Consider the following 25,582-nt stretch of genomic DNA (forward strand, 5'->3'; position numbering starts at 1 on the left):
TGGTCAAGGAAGCCTGAATTAGTTTCTCCCCTTCCTTATATGCACTCTTTCGGTTGCCGGGCTTGGAGGTTGTGTATATCCCGGCATCCATTCTATTTTTCTTCTAAGTGCTGTACTTGTCCCGGCTGCCGGCCTATGAGGCCGGCAGCCGGGCAGGTGTAGTCTTCTGGTTCTTTTGCTGCCGGCCGGCTTATGTCAGCCCTTGTCTGCCGGTCACCAAGAGTGTGGCCGGCAGCTGGGTACTACCTTGTGTAGTTGCTGGCCGGCAGCCATTGCCAGCCAACACTGGCTGATACCGGCCGGCAGTTGCTGCCGACCGGCACAGGCATTTGAACCAGAGGGCTGCCGCCCTATAGCTGTTAAGTAGTATACTTTAAAGCTAGTTGTGGTGTGTGCCGGCCGGCAAAGGCAGGCCGGCACACATCCCCCTATACTGTACTAGTATTCTTCTGTATAGCATATAATAGTAAGAAGAAAACTATAGTAAGGGTTTTGGTACAGCACTGTATCTTCTAACACTATTGTGTTTTCTTGCACACCCCTTTGCTGTTGCCCTCAGATAGGAAGCTGAGTTCTTCCCTGTCTATTATCCAGGATTTTAAAATCATTGCTTAGGTGTGAGCTCCACCTGTTTCCTCTGGAAACCTTGCATTGGTTACTCTAGAAGAGATAAACTATTTTTGATTTTATTATCTGGAAAGCTGCAACAATGGGTTGTGAGGGAAACACAAGTGTGTGTCTTTCCTTTCTGAATTGTTATGCTATACTATGCATATCCAGTGATACATAGTTCACTTGATACTCATGGAAATTTCTTCTCTTTACAGAAAGACACTCCGAAGTGGGGAAGTGCTTTCTGCAATGTCAGCAGCAAGAACCTCTGCGGACATGAGTTTTGTAGGAGACACGCAGCATACGCTGTCTCCAAGGATGATCTCCGGTATTGGGACCCTCAGGTATGTACTGTGTGCACTAACCTGATTAATGAGACAATTAAATAGCTAGGAAGAAGCTTCGTACCTGGGTAAGGGGCTTCCAAAAGAACACTTCTGGCCCTTATCTTCCAAGTGAGAAGATGAGGGCGTATCCTTTCCCTAAGGCATCAGCTGATGCAGTGATTCCCCAGCCTCAAGAGGAGATCCCCTAAGTTCAGATCCAGGTGGATGCTGAAGTCGCGGTCGCGATGCAAGACATCCAGCTAGATGACAGGATGTCTGATGTGGACGGGTGTCAGGAGGAAGACCTCCTGGCAGAAGCCCAGGATGAAGTTCAAGCCCCGCTACATCGGCCGGTCTCCCAGTAGAGCTGGGACAGGCCCTCTCTTCTATTGTTGGAATGATCCAACAAATGCAGAAGGAGAATCAGGAGAAGGCGGCTGCAATGGAACTGCGAATGCAGTGCCTTGCAGAATCACATGGGCCCCAGAAAAAGCTCAATGTGAAAGACCTTCCCTTGTGCTCAGATGCTAACCCATGGAGGTATGCTGAGCACATGCCGATGACAACTGGAAAGATCGTCATCTCGGATAAGCTGGGCTCAGTTCCCCTGGAGGGTGGAATTCTGGCCCAGCAAGGCATCATATCCGGACTGTTATGTCCGGCTGAGGAAGGAACCAGCTTCAAAGGAGGAGACAGAGCCGAAGGATGTCATAGTGATGGACCATGCTAAGGCTCAAGCTCTACTTTCATCCTCGATGAAAGAGAGGGGCTTCTCTAACTCAAAGGTAGCTGCATTGAATAGGAAGCTCCCTTCCTTTGTGTCCTCGCCTACTAGAGCCTTCCCCTTTTTACAGAAAAGGTTTCTGGCTGTACTAAAAGCAATCGAGGCCGGCAAGTCTTGCCCCTCCCTAGAGGAGTGTAAACCCTTGTCGCTGGCCCTGCCTATGGACTACAAAGACTGGAAGAACGTCCATCTTACGTTCTCAGTGGGAAAGTTGGAGGCTGATATTGCCGGACGTCAGTTCGGCAAGGACCCCCCTAAGCTGTCTGACTTTCTTTTGCGAAGTGAGTTCGATACAAAAGAAAGACTGACTGCCTCAATGTCTCTTCAGACTACTCTCGAGACGATGGCAAGTGACCCCAAGGTCCATGAAATGTTCATGGTAGTGGCCAAGCCTCATCTGGCCACAGTGACGAAGGACCTTTATGGCTTCGTCAAGGCAAGGAGAGCTTGTAGGGAGTTCGTGTTTACCTCGGCTACGGTGAGGCACGAGCTAAAGAAACTAATCTCCTCCAACATTTGGGGAAAAGACCTTTTTCCCTACCGACTTGGTCAAAGAAGCTGTTGATAAAGCCGCCTTGGAGAATAGAAACCTTCTCCAGAAGTGGGGCCTGGCTATCAAAAGAAAGTCTTCCCCGGATGAGGGTTCTCAACCAAAGAAGAAGACTATGAGGACTAGGCTACCGTCTCGGCCAGCCAAGCCTCTTAGACAGCAACAGCAACTGCAATTGCCATTGCCCCCAGTGCCCCAGATCGTGGCACAAACCCCGACCACCTTTCAGTGGGTACCCCAGGCCGTGTCGACACAGTCCACGGCATTCACCCCAGCGTTCGAAGGGCAGTCTACTTCCTTTCGAGCAAAGCCTAGAGGAGCAGCCAGAGGCTCGTCTAGACGCCCCTCAAGGGGAAGGGGATTCAGGGGTGGTCATGGTCAGGAAGGCAAGACCTCAGGACGGCAGTCCAAGCGAGGTGATACCGGTAGGAGGGAGACTTCTGAAATTTCGGGATCGGTGGACCTTCGATCCCTGGGCCCACAGCCTACTCAAGAATGGACTGGGCGGGAGCTGGTACAGCACTCCACCCCCGTGCCTTCGGCTTTTCCAACACTCCACCCCCGTTATGGAGGAGTACGTTCAAGAACTGTTGGAGAAAAAGGGTGAAGCCCATCAATTTCTAAGGGAGGCTGTTTTGTGTTCCCAAGAAAGACTCGGAAAAGCTCAGAGTCATTCTGGACTTGTCACCACTTAACAAGTTCATAGTGAATTGCAAATTCAAAATGCTAACACTGCAACACATAAGGACCTTACTGCCCAGGAGGGCATATTCCGTCTCTATAGACTTGTCAGACGCCTACTGGCACATTCCAATTAGCCATCGACTCTCCCCCTACCTAGGGTTCAGGCTACAACGAAGACTATACGCCTTCGGAGCCATGCCATTCGGGCTAAACATAGCCCCAAGGATTTTTACGAAGCTTGCGAGCGTAGCTCTCAAACAATTTCGCCTAAAGGGAATTCAGGTAGTAGCCTACCTGGACGACTGGTTGGTGTGGGCAGCATCCGAGACAGAATGCTTGCAAGCTTCCAGTCAAGTGATCCAGTTCCTAGAGTACCTAGGCTTCAAGATCAACAGAAAAAGTCTCGACTTTCTCCATCTCAAAAGTTCCAGTGGCTGAGAATCCACTGGGACCTTTTGTCACACCGTTTCTCCACCTCGGCGAAGAAAAGGAAGGAGATAGCGGGTTCTGTCAAGAGACTTCAAGATTCCGAAAGGATATCAAGACACGAGCAGGAGAGAGTACTGCGCTCTCTCCAGTTTGCTTCGGTGACAGACCCAGTGCTAAGAGCACAGCTAAAGGATGCAATCGGAGTTTGGAGAAGTTATGCATCAAACGCGTGAAGAGATCTGAGAAGATCAGCCGCTTCGGCTAAGTACTCTTCTCAGGCCTTGGTCCCAAGCCAGACATCTAAAGAAGACAGGTTCTTTTTCAGCCACCTCCCCCGTCGGTGACGATTCACTCAGACGCCTCGAAGGAGGGATGGGGAGGTCACTCTCATCGGAAAAAAAGTCCAGGGGACTTGGTCCAGGCTATTCAAGACCTTTCACATAAAACTTTCTAGAAGCTAGGGCAGTGCTCCTTACCTTAAAGAAAGTCTCCCTGCGTCATTCGATCCACATAAGGTGGTGATTGACAGCGAGGTAGTTGTGAGATACTTGAATCGACAAGGATCGAGGTCACCACCTCTCAACCAGGTGATGTTGGCCGTCTTCTGATTGGCGGGAAAGAAGAAGTGGTACCTGTCGGCAGTTCACCTTCAAGGAGTCCGCAATGTGACAGCGGACGCTCTATCCAGGTTCACACCGATAGAGTCGGAATGGTCCTTAGACGCAGGATCATTCTCCTTCATTCTGAATCAGTCCCAGAACTGCAGATAGACCTCTTTGCGATGAAAGACAACAAGAAGTTGCCCCTGTACGTGCCCCGTACGAGGACCCCTTAGCGGAAGCAGTGGACGCGATGTCCCTCGACTGGAACAGATGGTCCAAGATTTATCTGTTCCCTCCTCACAACCTTCTGTTGAGGGGCCTCAACAAACTGAGATCCTTCATAGGGTAGCGGCAATAGTGGCCCACAAGTGGCCGAACAGCGTGTGGTTCCTCCTGGCATTGGAACTGTAGCTGAAGTTTGTACCACTACCAGATCCAGTTCTGACCCAGCGAGCCCAGAAGTCAACTGTCTGCGCTTCATTACAGAAAACCCGGACCCTGCAGCTCATGATTTTCTCTCCCTAGCGGTGAGAAAGCGTTTCGGGATTTCGAAACCCAGTATAGACTTCCTTGAGGAATATAAGTGCAAATCTACTAGAAGGCAATATGAGTCATCTTGGAGAAAATGGGTGGCCTTTTGTCAAGGCGAAGATTCCGCAGGAGATCTTGACAGACTTCTGCTTATCTTTTTTCCCCACCTCCATGGTCAAGGGTTGGCAGCGAACACGATTTCAGCATGTAAGTCTGCTTTGACAAGACCCATTCTATATGCCTTCCAGGTCGACCTAGGTAACGAGATCTTTAATAAAGTCCCGAAAGCCTGTGCTAGGCTCAGACCTTCAGCACCTCCAAAGCCCATTTCATGGTCTTTAGACAAGTCTTCATTTCGCTTCTCTGTTGAGCAATGAAGAGTGTGCGTTAAAGGATTTGACACAAAAAGTTATTTTCCTATTTTGCACTCGCGTCCGGGGCCAGGGTTAGTGAGATTGTAGCCTCTCGAGAGAGGCAGGTCGTGTTCAGTTCCTGGATGGGGAAGAACTGAACCTGTTTCCGGATCCTACGTTTCTCGCCAAGAATGAGTTACCCACCAACAGGTGGGGTCCCTGGAGAATCTGGCCTCTGAAAGAAGATGCATCTCTATGTCCAGTAGAATGCCTAAAGGTCTATCTTCATAGAACTTCAGACTTCAAGGGTGGTCAACTATTCAGGGGAGAAACATCAGGCTCAAATTTATCTCTGAATCAACTCAGAGCGAAAATCACATATTTTATTCGCAGAGCGGATCCTGACAATACACCCGCAGGTCACGATCCGAGGAAAGTTGCCTCATTCTTAAATTTCTTTAATTGTATGGATTTTGAACATCTCCGTTCATACACTGGCTGGAAGTCTTCCAGAGTGTTCTTTCGCCATTATGCGAAGCAAGTAGAGGAACTAAAAGAGATCTGTGGTAGCAGAGGGTCGCGGTGTTAACCCTACTGTTTAACTCTGCGAGGAACAGTGGTCTTAATTGGGATGATTAATTCCAGGGTGAGTGTGTAGTTACATACTGTACTACAAACTAAGTGAGGGCACTGTGTTGCCCATCCAGACTGTTCCATTTCCGAAGGTGAACCTAGCATAAGTGCAGACATGTGTGCCGAGCGTTTCTAACGCTAATGTCATTGATTTGTAATACAGGCTTTTATGACTTTGATACCTCGGTATCTTAAAAGTGGCATCTAATGTTTTTTCTTTCAGACAAACAAGCTCTGTTTACTATCATACTTATGCTTATAGTTTTGGGTTAACCTCTTCTTATATATATATATATATATATATATATATATATATATATATATATATATATATATATATATATATATATATATAATTGTGGTTAACCTGTCTATTTATTGCCTGTCAATAATCTGGTTCTTGAGAACCTTGCGTCTCCTTCACCTGTGTCAATTTATTGGTATAATTGAGCATTCATTCTATGTACCTTATCTGGGATAATTCTAATAGAATCGTTCCTTTATGCAAGCTATGTTGCATTGGTTTTCCTCCTATGCGGATATAAAACCTTTGTCCAATACAAGTATTGTGCGGAAAACTGGTCGATATTTCATATTGACGCAGTGGTCCTTTACAAACTATGCTTTACTTAATATAGGGCGAGACCACTATATTAGCTTGCCTGGTATTCATACATAGATATATGTACTCTTCGAGACTTTTCCAGAGTCTAGTAGGACTCTTCCCTGTAGGGGGCAGGAAGCTTTAACATAGTTTATAGTTAGTTGAAAAGATGTATAACGGTAACATCTTAGGTCTCTAGGTCTAGTCGACCGGAAAAAAAAAAAAAAAAAAAAAAAAAAAAAAAAAAAAAAATTACCTCCGGGGAGTACGGCACGTTCTGAGAATCCACAGATACAGTAATGCTCTGGCACACTTCCATCAGGACGACATGGCTTGAGCCCAAAAAACGGATTTTGAGCGAAGCGAAAAATCTATTTTTGGGTGAGATGGCCATGTCGTCCTGATGGACCCGCCATTGCCTTTCTAAGAAAGGGCTGTAGGACCCCTCCCTACATACAGTATCTGTAGCACCTCGTGTACGCTACAAGGAATACAGATGGCGCCAGGATTGGCGCCAGAGCACGCATACGAATCGGGGGATAGGGAAGCCTTGGGAGCGGCTCCCCTTTTTCTTTCCCGAATTCGTATCTCGTCAATCACCTCCTACGAGACGAAATCTCTGTCCAGGATGTAGATTGCCATGTGACGTGTCTAGAATACGTCGTCTGATATGTCGCGATATCCCTTTCACGAGGGATACTCGCTCCAGGAGTTAGAATTCTGGTACCTTAAGGTAAATTCTCTGGGAATATCGCCGTAGTTGTAATATACCCTAGGAAGCTACCCTATAGGAACTTCCATCAGGACGACATGGCCATCTCGCTCAAAATCCGTTATATATATATATATATATATATATATATATATATATATATATATATAGATATATATATATATATATATATATATATATATATATATATATATATATATATAAATATATAAATATATATATAAATATATATATACATATATATATGTATGTATGTATATATACAGTATATATATATATATATATATATATATATATATATATATATATATATATATATATATATATATATATATATATATATATATATATATATATATATATATATATATGTATACATATTGAGTCAACCAATCTAGCCTATTGTGTTCGTTGTGGCAGCAATGATAAAACGGGGTTAAAACTTTTAATGCACCAAACAACTTTGACAATGACAAAAAAATCTAAAGACAAAACCAAATCCTGGCGCAGGCGAAACGTTCACCACGACTTGGGGTCCCTAATGTATACAGCAAACGTTTTTTTGTTTTTTTTTTTGGACTTTGAGTGTGACCGCAATCGAACAATTTTTCTTTTTGCCGTGTGGAGTTTTTCTGATAAATATACAAGAAAGATAAATACTTTGGGTGTTTGCAAGTGGTTTGCTGCTGTCAGTTTATACTATAGATGTCGAATGTTTATATTGCTAAATTATTTGAAATGAGGAAATTATGGGAAAATAACGTTATTGTAATCAAAGCTTGCAAGATAATTGATTTTCATTGTCAGCAGATTTTAAAATTCAAATCGGACTTTAAGGTTAATAAAGTTAATAGAATATATTTTTATACTTTTCCGGCTCAAATTTGATTCACTACCTTAAAATGAAATGTTCCACTACTTTACGCTTAGATGCCACATCGATGTAAACTATTTCAATGATAGGTGCTGTGAAATAAATATCTATTTCAGTAGACAGATATGTGACCTGCAAAAGGCCTCTAAGATTTCCTTTAAAATCACTTACTTAATCACCAAAACACTTGATAAAATATGAGGGTAAACGTTGATGTGGCAAAACTTTTAAAATAAATAGATGTTCTCCAGAATTTCAGATTGATTTATCAATGAAAGACACTGTTTCTTTACTTTGCTTTGACTGGGATCTATGACACTGATCACATTATGTATTCATAGTTTAGCCTTAAGTAATTTCGAACAAATAGCTTAAAGTATGTTCCTGATTTACTTCGATTATTTTAATCACCATTGAAATCACCCAGAAATAAAAAAAAACTGCACAGATTTTCGAATTTGAAAAAAAAAAAAATGCCAAGCCAATCGGATTTCCCTAGACAACACTAATCTTCGTGTCTCTTAACAAGCAAAGCAAAGCAAAGGAGATTTTCTCGTAATTGTAAACCTATTTGCATAGCCTCCGCAGTCAATAACCTACAGTACGCATTGCACCAAGTCTAAGGCAAGATTGTAATTCACACTACAGCTTCTCACAGACACTCGGCCCGGCAAATGAAAATTTCTTATGGACGGTTATTGTAACATACAATATCTTTGTAAAATGTTGCCAAGACTCTTACATTATGATTCTCTCTCTCTCTCTCTCTCTCTCTCTCTCTCTCTCTCTCTCTCTCTCTCTCTCTCTCTCTCTCTCTCTCTCTCTCTCTCTCAATAAATAAATAAATATTTCAAATTGCTCGCAAATAGCATAATACCTGTGCGTCTATATATATACACACACGAAAACACACATATATACATATATATACAGATATGTGTGTATATATATATATATATATATATATATATATATATATATATATATATATATATATATATATATACATGTGAGTATACACATACATAATACATAGGTTTATATATATATATATATATATATATATATATATATATATATATATATATAATCATATATATATATATATGTATATGTATATAATATATATATATATATATATATATATATATATATATATATATGTGTGTGTGTGTGTGTGTGTATGTATATAATACATATATATATATATATATATATATATATATATATATATATATATATATATATATATATATGTGTGTGTGTGTGTGTGTGTATATAATATATATATATATATATATATATATATATATATATATATATATATATATATATATATATATATATATATATACACGTATGTGTACGAGTTACTTTGTAATTACTTCAATAACAATTAGATTTTACCTGCTTTCTATAGTTATACTCCGCAAATAACTTCAAATTGTTGATATATGGCTTAAACCAAGAAATTATACATTTGCTTTGCAACGTGCCTGTAGATATATTACGGTACGTTGAATGTAATGCACCCACTGCCTTTACACTAAAAAAAAAAAAATAAATAAAAAAAAAAATAAAAAAATAAAAAAACATTCTGAACGTTTTATGTTTTGTACAGCAAATATAAACATTTTATTAGGCTAATTCTCAAAGTGTAAATATATTTGACATTACTCCAAAACGTTTTACGGAGTCAATTGATCACAACTCCTTTTACTATAAAAGTTTTAACCCCATCGTAATAGTGCTTAAGAGGCAATGGCCACAAATTGTTGCTTACAGATGACTATTATTGACAGTAGAAGGAAAATGTTGAAACAAACTAAGTTTCACATGAAAATTATACAATCATGGATATGAAAATGATACGAATAAAGAAATAACAATTATTACCTGCCAGAAATTCGGCGCATGATGGTTCGAAATCCAAGATATCTTGACCGCACTTGGATAAATCTGGGTCGCTTCCATTGCTAATTACCGTCGCATTGTAAACGCTGGTAGTCAACACCGAATCGAATTCGTCCATCGTTGGTGTATTCTGTCCTAGATCTTGTATTTTTTCAATTGATAGGATTGTATGCTGAGTGCAAGAAATTATACTTTCCACTTAATTTTCTTGACTACGAATAAAAACAAAATTTGGCAACGAGTATGTTATAGTTATGTAAAGTTATTGCACGGGTCTTTTTTTATCACTTTAGTGTGTACTTTTTAGTACCTCTTTTAGTTAATAATTTGCATAAAAATATAAACGTCACTGGAAAATTACGAACCAAGGGCATTTATAGATATATTGAATTCAGCGAAAACACTTAATATTTCTTGGTCAACAAAATGTACGCACAGATCAAAATGAATCACTCAAGACACAGCCACACTGTCGTAAACACCTTTCGCCGAGAAATCTCGAGGCCAAATGACCTTTCTTCGTAAAACCTCCACAGAGAAAGACTACTCCTCCAGCTCAGTCAAATTACATCGTCATCGTTACTGGCAGCGTGGGTACGACACCTTCAACTGGGAAATGCCTTGTTACGTCACATGACTCCCCAGTGCTGGAAGACGTGGACAAACATATTGCACTTGCAGATATTCCAAGAACTTTTTCAACACAGCTCTTCTATTCGTTTGTAATGAAATTTCACAATGAAATTCTGAACTAACTGCATTATAAATGCCAAAGTTAATCTGTACTATAAATCAAGTCAAAGTCAGCAATTACTTATATACTTTAACTTTCGATAAGAAAGATAAGACCATCAGTTGACAGGCTAAATCCTAGGTTAAGGGATTCCAAATCAATTTTGTTCTTAAAACAGAAGCAGATGAAAGGAACCAGATCTTCGGTCCTCTCCTTTCAGTCATCCTTCCCTTTCAACTCTCCTCCGTGCCCGTCGTACCAGAGAATAAGACCAGAAAATTAGGACTGCTCCAATTACATTCACTGAAGGGCGTTGCTGCAATTTCTCCAGGAGTACTTTTCATTTTAGAAGATCCTGGAAAGACAGAGTGTAATGAATGACATTTTAATTAATATGCGAATCAAATTTGGTTTACGCGAATTTAAAATTATTACTATTGACAAATACATTTCCTAGCTAGTAAATTCAATATGAGTATGCGTGGTTACGCATATAAAATAAACGTTTTCCTTTGAGAGAGAGAGAGAGAGAGAGAGAGAGAGAGAGAGAGAGAGAGAGAGAGAGAGAGAGAGAGAGAGAGAGAGAGAGTGTTAATAAATTACAAACTCCCACTCAAAAATTTGCTTAATAAGCCAATTTCATTACTAACTGATTTTGTAATTGTTAATAGTAAATGTGTTTAAAGTCACGGAAAATACTGGTTGAGGGCAATTTTATTTCAGCAAACCAAATCATCGTTCTAAAATGGAAAAGCCAAAATTTCTTGGAATTTATTTCTAAACCACGTATAAGACTTAAGTCTGGAGATCAACAACCATTTTTTCTATGTGTGCTACTAACCTTAAGCCAATTATCGAATATTTTTTTTCTACAATGACAATCTAGCCAAAATGCTTTAGCCTAGCCATATTTTTATATTACAGTACAGAGTGATAATATACAGAATAAAAAGCCTTGATCATTCTTATCAACTATTTATTGCCGGCTGTAATGTTTATAAGGACCTATAAAAATAAATCTCTCTAATGTTATCATTTCATATAATTATGTAAGCCGAAAATAAGAAGGAATCAAAGGTCGCCTGTAACGCTGGCAGAGCACAAGCACAGTAGGGTTAGGTTCGTTCATTAATTTTTATATAAAAAAAAAAAATTTAATTTCAATATAGTTATAGCCTATTATTTACATAGCACCTCACTCTTCGTTCATAAGTGTTGCGGTTTTAAAACTGTCATTCTCAAACAGATATACAAAAAGTAACATGGTCTCTCAAAAAAGATTGTTTTTAGATAATTTTGTTTTTAAATAAAAACAACACATATTGTAAAGATTTGTAAAAAGATGTATAGTAGTAATGAGTTCCATTTATAACATTCTATTTAATGTACTTTCAAAAATTATTTTTTTATTTTTCCAATTTCATTTCGGCCTTTTAGGCTGTGTAAAATAATGTTAATTGCAGTGGTAAGATTTGGAACTCCTTCGAACCTAGAATGAGAAACATATTTATTTATCTAAAAAGAATGCTAAATTAATTTTGTTTTAAATGAAGATAAAAAGCAAACCTTCAAGAAAAAAAAAACTGCAGTAATTATAAATTCTTGTCAACTAATGTTAAACATGGTCGTTACTGTTTTGCTACGAAAATCCAAAAGGTTAGTTATCAAGAGTTTTTCTATTTTCTATCAATTCTTTTTAACCTCTATTTCATCTGCAATATGGTCGTAACATACATGAAGTGTATATACTGTATGCCCAATAGCAGATTTTAAATAAGTTGTATCAAGCTTAATCAACAAACTCTCTCTCTCTCTCTCTCTCTCTCTCTCTCTCTCTCTCTCTCTCTCTCTCTCTCTCTCTCTCTCTCTCTCCAGATAAACTTGAAACATAATCATGCACATTACGGCTGTTATGTACCATTTAAATTTCAGTTTCCTTCGGTCTTTTCCTAAACACCTGTCCAAATTCTTTAACTTTGTCTTGCTTAACTTTTCAACTTTAAAGACTAAAGTGTTCTATCGACTCTTATGTGTTTAAACGTTCAATTGATAATTATTTGTCATTCCGAAAATGTAGAATCAGCCAACGTGGGAACCCTATCCATTATACCCGCATTTATGTGAATGTTGAGGTAAAAGCCATCTTTGGACATTTTAAATTCCTAGCAGTGATTTACTTAGGCAACACTATATCAACTAAACAACATAGTTTAGGGAGGAAATAGAACTAGATATACTGCTGTATATACTTGGAACTCTACTACGTCAGCGGTTCAAATTCCTAAGGAAGAAACTTATCCTATTAACTAATACGATTCCAAGTGCATGCAGTAGCATGTGAATATCTAGATAATAATCGTGTTGTCAAGGATTCACATTACTTAAAGAGAAGATTTGTCTTTTTATTCACGTATATCAGCGTTTAATCTCAAGAATGTGTTAGACTCGGTTAAAACATTTATCATTAACTGAAGAATAGTTCGAATAACAATGAAGTATCAGATAATGTAAACTCCGTTTACTTCAATGTCTTCCTGGAAGGTCTTCGAAAAATGCCAATACATTTAAGAATATATATCACTGAAGCAGAAGTATATATCTAACATTGAACCCAGTGTGAATAGAATGACGTATTGGAAAGATTACAAGAATCCTCTCCACACATACTGCACGTTATGCAAATTAAACATTAAGAGGCGTCTTCCTGTAAGAATGACTTCGATGTTTTTAGAGTGTAAGAGAAACCATGTGTGCCATGACTGGGAAAAGGCCAATTCATTACACCAGGTTGCTTAATAAATGGCACAAATTGATTAATCGGCTACAATACTGAGTGCCTCATTTGTTAGGTCATGAAGCAACTATTTTAATTTTTGTTTATATATAAAGAAACATAGCGGAAATGCTAAAAACGTCAAATACGCGTAAAATATAAATACATACTGCCTAAATCATGTTCTTTTACTTTACTTACTTACTTTGATGGTTGCTTTTCCAGTCCCATACAGCAGGGGAACCCCACTCTCTACAGGACCTCCACTATCGTTTTACCTTGTTCGTTCAGAGTATTTAACGTTTCATATCGCGTATTGTTCATTTACTGTTAAATCGTCACTGTCAAAGGACTCATGAAATAAGAAAGTCTTCAGTTTCCTCTTGAAAGCCCCAATGTCGTCAATCATTCGAATGTTTCGTGGGAGCTTATTATATAGTCTCGGGGCCGCATATTTAAAGGCTCTGGACCCTAAAGTAGGCATTAAAAATCATCGTTTTGTAGTTCATGACCACGATTTATAAATACACGTAGTCTGCTACCCAGAAACGCAAACACGATTGCAGATTGACATTAAAATGTTGATTAGGATCTGTCTAATACACCAGTAACCTATACAGACATTCGAATGATTAAAGACATTAAGGCTTTCAAACGGAAACTGAAGACTTTCATATTTCCACAGTCATACAACAGTGACGATTTAACAGTAAATGAACAGTACGCGATATGAAACGTTAAATACTCTGAACGAACAAGGTAAAACGACAGTGGAGGTCCTGTAGAGAGTGGGGTTCCCCTGCTGTATGGGACCGGAAAAGCAGCCGTCAAAGAAAACAAGAATGACCAATGAATACGCAGAATACAAGTCATCTATAAGTCTAAAGCGGGGTTTACACGGGCGAGCAGCTCGTCGAGCCTGGCTCGACAACCCTGTGTTTGAATTGATGTTCGAGCGTGTAAACGGGCTATTTGGTTGTCGAGCGCGCTCGTCGAGCGGCTCGATGAAAGTCAGGCTCATCTTGACTTTTGTGGGCGGAGCTACATTGTTTGACGAGCGGTGTGAACGTGTGAACGGGTGTCGAGCATCGAACCTCAGTTATTATTCAAACCTGCTAGAGGAAACATCATCAAAGAAATGCATAATTGCTGCCATTAATGAAAGTAAGAATGAGAAGGAAGTCGTACTTGATTTCATACATGCATATCGAGCTCATCCAGCTTTATGGAAAGTTAAATCAAAAGACTATTCCAATAAAGTAGCCAGAAACAAAGGAATAGCGGACACTCAGTCTTTCATGTGGAGTTATGGCCTTCCTCATAGTAATGAAAGGGCTGACACGATTCGGTAGATCAATGTACGTGTCTTCATCCATACGCAAATAATTGCGCCAGTCATCAGGCTCTAATTTTAAAGCAACAAGCAAGTTGGTATATGAAAATTTCTCTCTTTTGATCTTTTTTTTTTCCTTCTTAGTGCCACTGCTAAAGCAATGGCTATCAAATCGTCCTGGTCGAGAGACATGTTGACGTTGTTTTAGCACGAGGCACACTGAGGCTCGATGTACTGTCTGAAAGCTCTTCGAGCCGTTCTACAAGTAGGTTCGACAACCGGGCTCGACGAGCTGCTCGGCCGTGTAAATCCCGCTTAAGCGTATTAAGGTTGGTCTAATTGTTATATTCTTCCAGTGTGTCATACTTTATGGGCTGAATGACTGACAGGGGGATTCCTAGGCCTACCTGACTTAATGGACGAAATTTCTCATGTTGTCGGAATTATGGATTCAAAGTGTTTCAATTATGGTTCATTGTGGTTTCCATTCGTTCGTTTTAGATTGCCTTACCTTACGTAAGACACGGACTCCTTGGTGTGATTTCTTATGAGCTTTGGAATTGAGGAAAATAAAAAATGAATAAACTAAATTAAACACAATACCAAAACAGACACCTCTTTTCTGAAGTGATGAGCAATTGTTTGCGTCCACCAAGAAAGAGGAAAGTCATTTTCGTTTTGGCGTAAAACTATATATGGATAGGACAATCCTAAACAAATGAATGTACTTAGCATGTGTTTATGGAGTTATAACATTTGAATAAAATACGAAGACAATAATATAGTTGTTTTTTTCTTCCGAACGCAGAACTATTCATGAAGCTTTCATGTACATACAAAGAACCCTTGTATCTACTGTAGGTCTAGGCATTCATTAGTAACTACTTTAAAAAAAATATATTCATTTGACTTGAATGACGATTCCTCTCTCAACTAATTATCAATATACGCCAACAAATCGTGTCAACACGAAACTAGTTATGAATGGCTTCAAGCTATTGGAGCCAGAATCCACATTTCTTATGAGTTCTAGACTTTAGAGTCTAAAGATTTCAAATATTATGCTTTCCCAAGATTGCATAACGTGCTCTCACTTGGCACCAGAAGGACATTCGGATGATATAAAGGCTTTCAAGAAATAGCTTAAGACTCACTACCTCTGTGTTTGCTATGATAACTTGGAATTGATTAGTAACGTGGACTTCGCTATAGGACTCTTAAATACTTAGACTCTTAGAGGATATGTGCGACAAGCAAATCTCGTAAACCTTGCGGTGCTCTGGGATTGCGTGTATGAAATGTCAGTTATCGTTACGTAATTCGGATATTGACATTTTGATGGTAACCATCAAGAATTCTCTTCAAAATAATAAAACTGATGCCTTGTCAAAAATAATCAAACAACTGGCAATCATTCCAATTATGCTTGGCTAAATCTTTTCTTGTCTCGATCAGGAGATTGTTTACATCCACAAGTGTGTGTGTGTATATATATATATATATATATATATATATATATATATATATATATATATATATATATATATATATGCTAATAATATATATATATGCTAATAATATTGGGGGATATGAATGCTAAAGTAGGTAAAGAAGTAGCAGCTTTTGCAGGAACTATAGGCACACATAGCTTGCATGAAAGTAGTAATGACAACGGGATTAGACTAGCAACGCTAGCCACAGCATACAATTTAGTAGTAGGGGGCACTCTGTTCCCACACAAAGAAAAGCATAAGGGCACTTGGCTTTCACCTGATGGAAATACAACCAACCAAATTGATCACATTTTAGTCAAAAGGAAATTTAGATCAGCGCTGATGGATGTGAGAGCATACAGGGGAGCAGATTGTGATTCAGATCATTACATGGTGACAGCAAAAATACGTATAAAACTAACAACAAAGAAAAAGAATGGAGGGCAAACATCTAAGATAGCTACTGAGAAACTGAAGGAAGGGGAAACAAGATTACAATATCAGGTTGAAGTAGAGAACAGATTTGCAGCTTTGGAGGTGGATGATGATGTGAGTTGGGACCAAGTAAAGCCTATAGTGCGGGAAGCAGCAGAGAGAACTGTTGGTAGGGTGGGACGACGAAGGGGAGGACAATGGTTTGATGAGGAATGCAGAGAGGCCGCCCAAAGAAGAAGAGAAACAAGATTAAAATGGATAGAGAATAGAGGAAATGCAGAGAGGAGAAGGATATATACAGAGGCAAGAAATAAGGCATGCAGCACTAACAGAAGGAAGAAAAGAATGCTGATCAATAGAGAGCTGGAAGAGATTGAGAGCAATAGCAGACTGGGAAATGTGAGGGCCGAGTTCCATGGAATAAATAAAATCAGGAAGGGATACCAGGCCAGACAAGGAATGGTGCGCAGTAGAAATGGCGATCTTTTAGTAGAGAGTGGGGAAATTGAGGAGAGATGGGTAGAACATTTTAGAACTTTGCTAAATAGAACAGCACCACCTGAACAACCTGCGGAGAATGAAGAAATTTTATTAGGAGAAGATGAAGAGGATCCAACCATAGAGGAAATTCTGGAAATAATAAAACACTTAAAGAATAATAAGTCTGCTGGCCGTGACGAAATTAGTGCAGAACTACTGAAATATGGAGGAAGACAGCTACAAGAAGCAATGGCAAATATAGTGATTGGAATTTGGAGAAGGGAAGAAATGCCTGAGGAGTGGGAGGAGGGACTGTTTGTGCCAATTCACAAGAAAGGTGATAGAACTGAATGTGGGAATTATAGAGGCATTTGTCTCTTAACTGTTGGATATAAGATTGTATCTAAACTATTATATAATAGACTGAAGAGACATAGTGAGACCATATTAGGAGATTACCAAGCAGGGTTTAGAGCGTCTAGATCAACCATAGACCAAATATTTATTGTAAGGCAGATCCTGGAGAAGTACTGGGAATATGATAAAGAGTCCTGGCATGCCTTTATAGATTTTAAACAGGCATATGACAGTATCCAACGAGAGGCGCTATGGAGAATACTTAGAGAGTTCAGAATACCAGAGAAACTTATACGCCTAATAAAAATGTGTTATAGAAATATGAGAGGCAGAGTACGGATTGGAGGGGAAGTAACAGATCCCTTTGAAGTTGATAGTGGTTTAAAGCAAGGATGTGCACTGTCTACGATTCTTTTTAACCTAGTGCTGGAATGGGTCATGAGACAAACACCACGGGGTAATGGAGTACACCTTGGGGGTACTATGTGTGATAGATTAGCTTATGCTGATGATATTGACTTTTGTGGTGAAAGTATCCAAGAAATTGATAGAAAAATAAGAATTTTTAGAGAAGTTGCAAATCGAGTTGGCCTGGAAATAAATGAGTCTAAAACCAAAATCTTGAAAGTTTCAAGGCAAGAGAGGATACTGGGTAACATCAGGTGTGGAAACATGGAGTTGGAAGCTGTTGAGAGTTTCAAATACCTTGGCTCAACAGTTACAGTTGAAAATAGAGTAGAGGAAGAGGTCAAATTAAGAATAGCAGCGGCAGCCAGATGTGGTTGGGCTCTAGCCAAAGTTCTCAACAGCAATATCTTATCAAGGAGAACAAAGGTGAACACCTATACAACTATTATTAGACCCGTGTTAACGTATGGCTGTGAAACCTGGAGGCTGACAAGGGATCTGGAACGAAGGTTGGAAGTGTTTGAAAACGGAATCTTGAGAAGGATATGTGGACCGGTCTTTGATGTGGAGATGGGGCAATGGAGAAGAAGGCATAACAATGAACTGAGAGAAATGACAGAAGTACCCCTGATAACAAGCACAATTATGGCACAGAGACTGAGGTGGGCAGGACATGTGGCCAGGACCGATGAGGATAGACTGATAAGCCAGATTACTAGAGGACAACCAGAGGGCAGACGACCTCCAGGAAGACCCCGTATGAAATGGTCTGATAATATAAAAAGGGACATGACAAAGCTTGGAGTGGATGATCCGGGGGATTGGTGGGATTTTGCGCAGGACCGTGGTCGTTGGAAGCTTCTTGTAGCGGCGGCAAAGAGCCATGGAGGCCCGCAGCCAGTGGAGTGAGTGAGTGATATATATATATATATATATATATATATATATATATATATATATATATATATATATATATATATATAAATACATATATATATATGTATATATATATAAATATATGTTTATATATATATATATATATATATATATATATATATATATATATATATATATATATATATATATATATATAAGCTCCTCCTACGAATATTGAAGCAAAGGGCCTCTGTTAGATTACACCAGTCATCTCTATCTTGCACATTTAAATCAATACTTCTCCATTCATCATCTCCTACTTCAATCTTCGTAGACCTCACCTATGTAAGCCTGGTGTCTTTCAACTCTTTTAGTTCCTTGTGGAGCCCAGTTAAAAGTTTGGTGAACTAATCTCTCCTGGGGAGTGTGAAGAGCATGCCCAAACCATCTCCATCTACTCCTCACCATGATGTCATCCACATAAGGCACTTGAGTAATCTCCCATTTCTAATCCTGTCCTGCCATTTAACTCCCAATATTCTTCAGAAGGCTTTGTTCTCAAATCTACAAAATCAATTGGATATTGTTTCATCTCATACCGCGACTCATATCTCACTAAACTGATAAATAGCCTGATTTCTATATGTAAAGTCAAAGCGATTTGATTTACAAAATTTACTTAGCCTAGCCATTGTCTGATTTGCTATTTTCAATCTTTCATTAAAATCCAAAACACAAAATTATATATACATATATAGCCATAATAAAGATACGCACAGTATAGTAATACCTCAGTTTACAAGTAACCTAGAATATGAGCAAATTGGTTTAATGGTATTGTATTGGTCTGCAAGCAAAAGTTTCCCTCAGTATGTGCATGTTTTGTGAACAAGTACTAACGACATTACCCATGCAGTGTCCACAGGCTTTTTTTTTATACATAGCTTGTAAACCAACCCCTCTTGCTCAGAACATAACTCATTTATTCTCCCAGCATCACTAGTAGACGAATAACCTCTCACACAAGTCTTTGGACCTTTTTTCTACAATTGTGACCACATGTTCTTTGCCGAGCTGTGTTCAGTATTGTTCTACAAATACATTTATCTGTTTATTTGAATTGACGAGAAGCAGTTAGAAGGTGGTACTATTACCAGAAACACAATCATTGGAGAAGCAATGCTATTTGAGCTGTATAACGGCCAGTATCAAGAGAACGCAGAAATTTTAACTGAGGAACATGAGATATTAAGAATGTTGGAAAGCTACCAAAATTCTATAAAAGATATTGTTTTGTCGGGGCAGGTACTGAATTATTTAATTAATATTAAAGAAAATGACAACGCAGTCGACTCTAGAAAGGTTTCATGTCAAAAGCAAAAGATAACTTAATGTTCACAAGATGTAAATTAAGTGATGGAGTTAGTGACAGTGAGCGCCATACAAGAGAAAGAACCCCGATAAAGTCCTCATGGAGGGAGATTATCCCTCCAAGCAGTAACACCCTCCTCCTCCTCTAACATCTCCCTACCCAGGACTTTCCCTAAAGGTAAACTGAGCGTTAATTTGTAAAACTTTCTATTCCTTATTGTGAATCTTCTTTAAATAACACTACAAAACTTTAACAATTAGTATTTATGCGTGTTTACGAATGTGTGAACACACCAAGTGAATTCCCTTTATTGTTTTACTGTAGTTTACGAACAATTTGGGTTGTGGTCTTGCTCATGGAATGGATTAAACTCGCATACGGAGGTACTACTGTATATATATATATATATATATATATATATATATATATATATATATATATATATATATATATATATATATATATATATATATATATATATATATATATATATATCACGTAACCTAACACTTTGGTGTCGAACCCGGGATCTGTAACTAGTAAGGAAAGCGTTCCACCCATTCGCCACAAGTGAGTTATATTAAAAAGTACAAGTGATAGACTTTATGAATGATAAAACCATTGACAAAACCTCATATCTAATCTCTTCGATAGGATAATTCACAGCTCAATCGGTCTTCTTTGAAGACGTCACTTCCTGTAATATTTACCGGGAAGTGTAAAAGAATGAGTGATAATGTTTATGGAGAGAGAGAGAGAGAGAGAGAGAGAGAGAGAGAGAGAGAGAGAGAGAGAGAGAGAGAGAGAGAGACTTTTATGTGTATGGGCCTATATATATATATATATATATATATATATATATATATATATATATATATATATATATATATATATATATATATATATATATATAATTTATATATATTGGAAATGGACAACTCAACACCACCGACTTAACGCCAGGACAACTCGACACAGGTGTACCGGTTTCAAATTACCCCCTCCAAATCTTACCCCCCGGTAATTTGAAACCGGATTCAAATTACCGGGGGGTAACTTGATACCGGTTTCAAGCTACCCCCGGGGGTAATTTGAAACCGGTTTTATGTTACCCCCCTGGTTTCAAATTACCCCCCTCGTTTTTGCGCAGGATCTCATCATTTATGAATATTAATAAATTGCTTTTAATCAGGGTCAACACAATCATTATGTTATATGTATATACATGTATTGTTTCACCTATTGGTATCGTTTATTAATATCCAGCCTTTATCCGTCTTATGTTTATATCTTAGCTAATAAATTTCGGATATTCCATTATCAGTCATGGGCGCATATTTGACCGAGACAGGAAGACGAGGTGAAATTTGATTTTGACGGTTATTTTTTCCATTATTTGAAATATTTCATAATTATATTGCAAGCAAATATTATATAAGGTATAATCAACATATTGGTCATAAGTATATATGCATACATATATATATATATATATATATATATATATATATATATATATATATATATATATATATATATATATATATATATATATATATATATATACTGTATATATATGCAGTATATATATATATATATATATATATATATATATATATATATATATATATATATATATATATATATATATATATGTGTGTGTGTATATATATGTGTGTATATATATATATATATATATATATATATATATATATATATATATATATATATATATATATATACATATAATACATGTATATGTATTTGTATGTATGTTGTAAATACTATATCATTCATGATATCTGTAAATAATTGACACTTTTAATAAAGCAAGATTGTAAGCAATTATAACAGTTTTAATAAAACAAGATACAGTGCATGCTGTTTGCTTCTACTGTACTTACATTGGTTGTTTGTATACGAAAACACCTGAACTACGGAAAAGTCGTTACACTTTATAGCCCTCTATGGATGACATTGAACACAGCTTGTGTTAATCTCACAACTGTTGTTACTGATTTTAGCCTAAAGGCAGGTAGCTGTGTGTTATCATGGGCTAAATCAAATACTATTTAAACCATCTTCCAGAATAGTAAGTGATGGATTCGTGTATGGATTTTTTTCCTCTGTTGTTGATCTCGAAATGTTAAATTATTGAAAAACGGTGTCATAAAATTTTTAAGAATTTTATCTGAAATGTATCATAAAGAAAAAAAAGACCTCGCCACATGGTCACCTGTACATTTCCATGCGGTTTATATAACACTTCTGCCCCTTTGTCATAGCTCCATTCTTTCTTATTACTCATTTCATCAAATGACAAAACAGCAATACCTAGAATCGAGACTTCATACCATCTTTAAAGTCCTCTGGTTTAAATTGAATCGAGCTAACAGTAGCTTACACAACGTTAATTCTGTCTGCACGACGACATGCATGTTGGTAATTTATATTTGAGCTTTTATTTTTTACGTGCATAGCATCCAAATACTACGAAGTTACTTTGCATTATCAGTGACAGAATAAATGAATAAACAAAGAGATATATGGACATAAGGAGTTCTATTGTTATATTGCAACTATGGGTATGGTCAAACCATTTTAAGAGCAAACTCGGAGCCCAATAGCGGCATTGCCAGTTCTCTTGGGTCATTTTTAAAGCACACCTGGCTTAGCCGGTTTAATCTATGGGCGAGCCAAGAATAGGAGAAAAGGGTCAACTAATAAGTCATTCACCCGGATTTGAACGGTCTAAGAATATAATCCTTTAATTTGATACTCTCCCTAAATTGTTTCCTTCGTTCTTTTTGTTTGCAACCACGTGGTGACAAGTTGAAACTTAAATATAACAAATAGCAAAATTGTCATAAAACGATTATCATACTAACAGAAATAATCTTAATTTTGATATCAAATGAATTCATTTCTCAATTCTGATTGATTATTAAAAGACAGGATTCTTTACAAAGGATTTAATTAACTATGTTTAATATGGCATATTTACGTAAGTGATTGTATTGTTTTAGAATTTATTTAATTAATCGACAAAATTAATTTCTTTACAACAAAGATTATATTAGCAAACGTAGTTATGGTGACTTCGTCAGATGAAGCTAGTGCTATCACAAAAGATTCAATAAAATAGTTCATTCAGACCATTTTCATGTCTTCCTTTATAATGTTATCAGTATGCTTAATACCCTTAACCCAATTTGCCTTGCAAATCTGAAACAAAGTCGTTTTTTATAAGTTGGCTGCATCTGTGACACGTTTTATTGTTTGGTCAATTCCCAATTTAACAATTTCATTACCATTTTCCCATTTTTTTTCTTAATATTTAATTTAGTAAATATTTTTTTCCATGTAATGCTAAAACAGGGTTCATTATGATGGTTTTGATTTCAAATATTTTTACGGGTAATATCTATATCTTTTTACTTTATAATTGTTTTGTATAAAGTTAGATGTGTCATAGTTTGTGTTTAATTGAAAGATAAGGCCAGTTAATTAAAAATTAAAAAAAATAAAATCTCGACAATCACGCGCACACTGAAATAAAATAAAGTTTTACTTCGCCGTGATTACTAAACCTTAAATGAAAGTCTGTAACTTCAAATATTGTGAATTAGGGAATTATATGACACTTTAGGTCTTAAATACGAAAATATCAACAATCACACGAACAGAAATAAAATAAAATTTTACCTCGCCTTTATCACAAAACCTTGAATTACAGTCTGTCTTTTAACGTGTCATATAATTCACTAATACACCATTTTTGGTCTTAAATACCAGATTAAACTACTTTTCCTACTGCTGCGAAGCCAGCAATAAATGCATGATACATATTTGCGATGTCACATGAATTATTTATCATTCTGATGAGGGGGTAACTTGAAAACAGAGGGGGTAACTTGAAATCGGTTTCAAACTACCCCCCCGGTAATCTGAAACCGGTTTCAAGCTACCGGGGGGTAATTTGAAACGGGGGGTAACTTGAATCCTTTACACCGGGACAAATCTTACCGGGACAACTCAACACCAAGACAACTATAAAACTATAAAACACACACACACACACACACACACACACACATATATATATATATATATATATATATATATATATATATATATATATATATATATATATATATATATATATACATATATATATATATATACTTGTTCTACTTGTCTCTTTTTAATGAACAATGAAAACACATCTTTATCCTAAAATACTTTCTCTCTTGGTTCTCCTTGTAATATATATAAACTACCGATCAGATGCAAATGACCTGTGGATCATATAAATGTTTTTTGTTTTTTTTCGATATTGAGTGGTTAAAGGGATTATAAGATTCACCTTTGTAGTGTTGGTGGTATTAGTATATTGTTCAGTTCAGTTAATCTGAATAAGCATATTTCCATACTAGAGTGTAGCTGTCCATCTCTTTACATCGAGCGCAATACTTTATTTTGAAGATATTTCTGAAATATAAAGAAATATAAATTTGTCATCTCACCCACAATGAAAAATCTTAGCCAAACAGGAAAAGAAAAATTTACATATGAAGGACATTTATTTGTGTTTGATAAGTTTAGTAAACTAGATAATAATATCAAATTTTAGCGTTGTGATCAAGGTGGTAGGTACAATGCAAGGATTCATACAAAATTTACATCTGTTATCAAGGGAGTACACAAGCATTCCCATAATTCATCTGCACCCAATGCTGAAGTGGCTAAAGTTTACACAGCCTTGAAACAACGCGCAGTAGACACCATTGAAAACTCATGTGCAGTGTTAACAAATGTATCACAAGTTACACTTGGATCATTGCCTGATGCTTCAGCTATGAGAAAAACGATTAAACGCAAAATGAAAGCCGTATATGCTCCTCCTCCGACTCCTGCAGATCTTCAAGAGTTAGAGTTGCTACACCAGTACAAGATTTACATTCTAGAAGAAGGAAGAGAAGAAAATTTCTTGATAGGCGATAGTGGCCCTGGGTTACACAGAATTCTGCTCTTTGCAAGAGAAAGTTGGTCGCAATATTTACTGTACAATCATTTGATACTCAATATCGAAAAACTAAACAATTATATAATCTACAGGTCATTTGCATTTGATCGGTAGTTTATATATATTACAAGGAGAACCAAGAGAGAAAGTAGCTTGGGATAAAGATGTGTTTTCATTGTTCATCAAGAAGAGTGAAGTAAAATAAGTGTATATATATATATATATATATATATATATATATATATATATATATATATATATATATATGTGTGTGTGTGTGTGTGTGTGTGTGTGTGTGTGTGTGTGTGAGTGAGTGTGTGTGTGTGTGTTTTATAGTTTTATAGTTGTCCCAGTGTTGAGTTGTCCCGGTGTTGAGTCGGCGGTGTTGAGTTGTCCTGCACCCATATATATATATATATATATATATATATATATATATATATATATATATATATATATATATATATATATATATATATATATATATATATATATATATATATATATATATATATATATATTATGTCTATATGTTTGATTTACCACTCATGCAATGTTATTTAGAACGAATTATAAAAGCATATCATTCCGTCGGCTTTAATCCAAATCGTGTTGATTATGAAGATACACAAATATACAGGTTGATATTAATTACATGTGTAACATT

The 25,582-nt window shown here is 37.1% G+C and overlaps 1 protein-coding gene across 1 annotated transcript in view; it reads right to left on the reverse strand.

Moving 5' to 3' along the window:
• Nucleotides 1-25,582, reverse strand: part of LOC137644008 (organic solute transporter subunit alpha-like) — a 188,738-nt gene that overhangs the window by 151,587 nt on the left and 11,569 nt on the right. The window contains exon 2 of the mRNA XM_068376877.1: nt 9,612-10,717. Within this exon, the coding sequence (XP_068232978.1) occupies nt 9,612-9,747 (136 nt within the window). The 5' untranslated portion in view covers nt 9,748-10,717. The remainder of the gene's footprint in view (nt 1-9,611; nt 10,718-25,582) is intronic.

The sequence above is a fragment of the Palaemon carinicauda genome, chromosome 7, assembly GCF_036898095.1.
Source record: "Palaemon carinicauda isolate YSFRI2023 chromosome 7, ASM3689809v2, whole genome shotgun sequence".
In the NCBI taxonomy this organism is placed as follows: domain Eukaryota; kingdom Metazoa; phylum Arthropoda; class Malacostraca; order Decapoda; family Palaemonidae; genus Palaemon; species Palaemon carinicauda.